Source organism: Triticum aestivum, chromosome 4A (genome assembly GCF_018294505.1).
Source record: "Triticum aestivum cultivar Chinese Spring chromosome 4A, IWGSC CS RefSeq v2.1, whole genome shotgun sequence".
NCBI lineage: Eukaryota > Viridiplantae > Streptophyta > Magnoliopsida > Poales > Poaceae > Triticum > Triticum aestivum.
The window spans coordinates 709,770,064-709,775,680 of NC_057803.1; the positions used below are offsets into that span (position 1 = coordinate 709,770,064).

Sequence of the window (5,617 nt, forward strand, 5' to 3'; positions counted from 1 at the left end):
TTTGCACTGTTAAAATACATCTCGTATATATATAGGGGGGAAGCTTTATTCTGCAACAACCAAAGTTTCAGACACGGCATAACAAATTGCTTCAAGGACAACCACAATATAATTGTTTTGTTTCTGGGTAGATATATATCAGCATCAGATGACAGATGCATGGACTGACGTTACACCATGACAGGTTCACAACAGGACATGGTACTATATCACCTTATTCCACTTGCCTCATCCTCAGAAAACATCGCAACAGCTCTGCTTTCTAGGAACAGGCAAGGCAATTACATACACGATAAATAGAAATCGGTACCTGGCCGCTAATTCCGCGGTTAGAAGCACATGCTAGGGGTTGGTGCAGGAGCGCCGGCGTTAGCAGAGCCAGGCATCTTCAGCGCAAGAGGATCCCACACCTTGCCCTCGGCATCGCTGCAGCTGCCGCTCTTGTCTGGATACATGATAGTGACTGTGGTGGCGGGGCTGGTGGTGCCCTTTGCAGCCAGAGTCTTCAGGCGGATGCGCTCAGCCCTCGACCCGATGGTCTGCCCGAGGATGGAGGCTGCTATGGTGAACACCATCGCGGTCCTGGGCATGTTGACGGACTTCCTCAGCATCGCAATGAACGGAACGGCGGCATGGACTGCTGCAAACCACTGGGGGGAGAATTTCTTGGTGTGCTCGCGCCACACCCCTAGAGGGACGTTTGCTGCCATCCCGAGCATTGCGATGGCTACCATCTTTGCAGGCAGGGGCTGGGGACGGAGAGACTTCACGAGGGTTGTGCGTGCAAGGGCTGCTCGTGCAGCAACAATTGCAGGCGGACACTTCAGCTTCATACCAGCTGGTGGCTGTAGTGCCTTGGCGACAAGGGGCAGAACACCACTCATTGCCCGGTAAGACCGAGCGAGTGGGCACTGTCCATTTTCTAGCCATTCATCACTCATTGCCTCGTGGGACGGTGGGTTGCCTCCTTTTTGCTGAAAAGAATACAGAGGGGAACATGAGCAAACTATTGAATATATGAAAATCTTGGTTACACAGCAGTGCATTTCTAATCAACACAAGCACTTAACTATTGAAAGAAGCTAAACATGGAAAAGAAATCAAAGACTAATAGCTTCAAAGAAAAGAAAATTGACACAGTCGTTAGAAAAAAATAATCATGAACTTGGAACTTGGCAGACAATAATGCATAGTAAGTCGCAGTTCGCACGGAATCACAGTTTAGATGGAAGTGGAAGTAAGGGAGCACAAAGGATAACATATGCAGAGCCTAACAAACATTACATATCGAGTCTTGCGTTATGGAGAATACCAAATGAGAGGTATTTTTTCCTTTGCTTATACAATATTAATACTCTCAGAATGTTGCTAATGTAGTGAAAACTTAACCAATCAGAACTTGGTTTTTATGCTGTACTAAAAGCTCCTTGCTATTTCTAAATCAACTAATAACTTTTACATTTCTCTTACAGTTACAGTAAAGCTGTGTGTCATGTGGCTCATGGTTCCTTATTTGCAGGGCAGTTAGACAGGAAGAAATCACTCAGATTTTGCAAATAAAGAGGGAGAATGAGAAGGGAACTGGGGCATTACTTTCATGGAATTCTGATCTGGCTTGTTAGGCTTCTTCTGTGACTGGTCTAGATTGTTGGGCTTCTTGTTCTGCTTTTTGCCCTTGCCATTAAAGAAGTTAAACCCAAATGGTCCAAATGCTGATAGGCTTATGGTAGCGGCTCTAGCAGCCAATGGATTAAAGGGAAGGGCAGGTTCGGGCTTGACATCAGTGCTCTCACTGTGGTACTCATCAGGCACATATGATCTTCCTGAAAGGGGAACTATCCCATCCTGTCCATGGAAAAGCTTGAATGCCGACTCAAAGCCTGGTCCATCCTCAAAGATGGGGCCCTTGCCTCCTCGAGCCTGCAGAACAACACATGTTGTCAAGGAAAATTGCACAACCTTTGGTCACTGTAATCACAAAACAACAAAAGAGGCAGATCTTACAGCCACAGGCAAAGCAGAAGAAAATGAAAAGGTTGTAGCTCCATTGATGTTCCTCAGGAATGGGCATTTCTCAACACCCGGATGGCCAGAGAAGTTCTCCGATGATGCTGAGTCACAGAACAGGCTGCTGAAGAGCATTTCCATCCTGGGAGAAGCCATATAAAATAAACATTAACCACAGAACAGAAATGTGATCGATCCAGGATGAGGCTCAGGAGACCGAATGGATGCATCATATAATGTACTATTATCAATGACCAAGATGAGGCAGGACGGTCTATTATCAATGGTTCACTCCAGTCTTCCAAGTACCAGAGTATGCGTTAACATACAAGGCTGGTCGCTATCGTTGTTGTGTGCTTTAGGTATGATTCATGCCAGACAGCAATGACCGATTATTATCAGTTTCTCACTATGCACAGAGTTTGCTAGTATTTCAGTGGCTACTCAATCCTGCACGAGAGTTGCATACAAGACCATAAGCCAATACATTTGTCACATTCTTCTCGAAAAACATCTACAGCACGAAATATATCAGAATGTCCATTGCTCCCCGTTTCACTGCCAGCACGGATATCTGCGCTGAGCATGAGCTGGGAGTCCCAGACCAGGCATGAAAACATCGTGCAGCAATCATGCAGCACCCCGAGATCCCAGATCGAATGTGACAAAACACTCAGCAACCACGACCGGCCGTCGGGAGATCTGCGCAACCACCGGAACAACCACATGCCTTCCTTGATACCCACCCCACCCCGCCCCTGCCAGCAACTGGTCGGGGGGAAGCGGATTCTTCCTGAATCCGCCTGGACCGCGGGCGCCTAATCGAATTGGATCCGAGGGCACGGGAGCCCAGATCCGCGCCTGCCCCAGGCATGCGGAACTGAGCGCCCTGCGCCCGCGATCCCCGTCCGCCGCGCCGACGGGCGGATCGCCGCCAGATCCCGCCCAAATCCTAACGCGTCGAGCGACGGGGCTACGCCGGCGTACGGCACCGGGAGCTACTCGAGGAGAGGGCTGCCGGAAGGGAGGCGGCGGCGGTGGGTGGGCTTACCTCGCCGAGTCGCCGGAGAGCTGCTCGCCTGCGTGCTTGTCTCCGTCCGTGCGGTGGGGGAGAGAGAGGGAGAGGAGTCGTGTGGTGGGCACAGCGCGGTGATGGGGAGAGGAGGGGAAGCGCGGCCGGCACGCGACAAGGCGACGCGGACTTCCGGGAGGAACTCCTGGGTGGACCGGGCCTGGGTCGGGCTGGGCCTCCGCCTCTCCTGGGGAAGAACTGGGCCGGGCCTGGGCTGCCGGAGAGGCTACGGTTCTTCTTCCCCAGAGGGGCCTATTTGCGAAGACCCGGCTGTCTCGTGGGTCAAACGGCACATCTTTGTTTTTCCTTTGTCTCAAATACAAACACCTTTTTTTTTCTTTGCTAATGCTCTCTCCGTTCCTAAATATAACTCTTTTTAGCTATTCCTTGTACTCCCTCCATCCGGGAAACACTTGTCCAATGAATGGATATATCTAGATGTATTTTAGTTCTAAATACATTCATTTGTATCCATTTTTACTACAAGTATTTCCGGATGGAAGGAGTATTAATGAACAGAGGGAGGGAGTAATAAATAAAGTAGACTCATGTGCTAGCTAATTAGGATTACTGTGAGAAGACTTCGCTTGTGTGGACGGATGAGCCTCCAAGCCATCATCTTGGTCGATAAGCTCGTGGACAATGCAATGTTGTTTCTAAGTTAATATAATAAAGTTAAATTCAAAAAAAAACTAGGCATGATGGCCTTTGCAAAAAAAGGAAATGATAAAGTATATGCCACTTGTCTCTTGTGTTGCCCACGATGATGATGGCTGGTACGAGTATGGGTCTCACCGCTCTCGAAGGTTTGCTTGCTCGGTGGCCACACCATGTCCCCGTAACCATCCCTATCGGCCCTCTATGTCCTGTCGTTCATCATCGGGCCAATTCGAGTCAATGTCGGTTTTTCACTCTCCCACATTGCCATGACGTCCGCTTATAGTGCCAACTCCAACGCTAGACCCGAAACGGACATCCCTTTTTGTCCGTTTGAAATGTGATTGTGGCAACGTCCGGGGGGCTGACAGATGCTGGAGCATCTGCGCCCAACGCGCAGAGGTGAAAGGACCCCAAACGGACGCGCCACGCCCCGTCCCAAGCTCCTCCAGTTCGTTGTTGTCCCGCCTCGGCTCGCTATTTTCTTCCTCGCGTTCGCCGGAACCGTCTCTGCACCGCGCTATGCCCGCACAGCAACAGCTTGCCGCCGTCCCGCCCCAGCATGGCTCGGCTCGCTGCTCTCCTCCTCACGTTCGACGGCGTCGTCTCCGCGCCGCGCTGTGCACCCGCGCAGCAGCAGCTCAGTGCCGCCCCGCCCCGCCATGGCTCGGCTCGCCCTCTCCTCCTCGCGTTCACCGATGTCGTCTCCACAACCGCGTTGTGCCCGCGCGCTTGCTTAGCAGTAGCTCACCGCCCCGCCATGGCTCGGCTCGCTGCTCTCCTCCTCGCGTTTGTCGGCGCTGTCTCCGCCACCGCATGTGCATGGGCGCGGCTAGCTAGCACGCATGTGCACGCAAGGATGCGGCTAGCAGCTAGCTAGCTGTCTAGCACGCGGTTGCGGCTACGCGCGGCACACGGCGGCCAGCTGAACCAACATCCGACGCAGTCCCGCCCAGCTCCGGACAACATCCGATGCGGTCCCAACTAGTACCCGACCTGAATCTGATGGGGCGACGGAGCCGCGCGCCGCTGGAGTAGCAGCCGTTGGAGCAGCAGCTGGAGCGCTCATGTCTTGCCGTGCGTCGCCGTTGGAGCAGCAGCCGGAACGCCCCTTCTCGCCGCGCGCCGTCGTTAGAGCACCGACCGGAGCGCCCCTGTCTCACAGTGTGCCGCACGCCGCCGTTGGAGCCGTCGTTGAAGCACCAGTACCCGGCTGCGGGGCGTGTTGCTGCGGCGGCAGCGAGCAGCGGGGTGATACGTCTCCAACGTATCTATACTTTTTTATTATTCTAAGTTATTATATTATCTGTTTTGTATGTTTTATATGCATCAATATACAATTTTAAATTATTTTTGGGACAAAGCTATTAACCTAGAGCCCAATGCCAGCTTCTGTTTTTTCCTTGTTTTGAGTTCTACAAAAAAAAATATCAAACGAAGTCCAACCGGAATAAAACTTTCGCGATGATACTTCTTGGACCAGAAGACACCCGTAGGACTTAGAGATGAAGTGAGAGGAGTCCCGAGGCGGCCACAAGCCTCAGGGGCGCGCCCTATGGGGGGGCGCCCAGAGGGCTTGTGGGCCCCTCGGAGCTCCTCCAACCCTAATTCTTGGCCTCTAAATTCATAAATATTCCCAAATGACCAGAAGCGTCCATCAAAATACTTTTATGCCGCCGTAACCTGATGTACCCATGAGATCCCATCTAGGGGCCTTTTTCGGCATCCCGCTGGAGGGGGATTCGATCGTGGATGACTTCTACATCAACTCTATTGCCCTTCCGATGAAGCGTGAGTAGTTTACCTCAAACCTACGGGTCCATAGCTAGTAGCTAGATGGCTTCTCTCTCTTTGAGCTTCAATACAATGTTCTCCTTGATG

The 5,617-nt window shown here is 51.8% G+C and overlaps 1 protein-coding gene across 1 annotated transcript; it reads right to left on the reverse strand.

The window, feature by feature from the left end:
- On the reverse strand, window positions 1-3,309 carry LOC123088274 (uncharacterized). Its single transcript, XM_044510470.1, has 4 exons — window positions 3,059-3,309; window positions 2,005-2,149; window positions 1,594-1,920; window positions 1-974 (listed from the first exon to the last, which is right to left on the reverse strand). The coding sequence occupies exons 2-4, from the start codon at window positions 2,146-2,148 to the stop codon at window positions 330-332; spliced, it is 1,116 nt and encodes a 371-aa protein (XP_044366405.1). The 5' UTR covers window position 2,149; window positions 3,059-3,309; the 3' UTR covers window positions 1-329.
- Window positions 3,310-5,617: the final 2,308 nt, after the last annotated feature.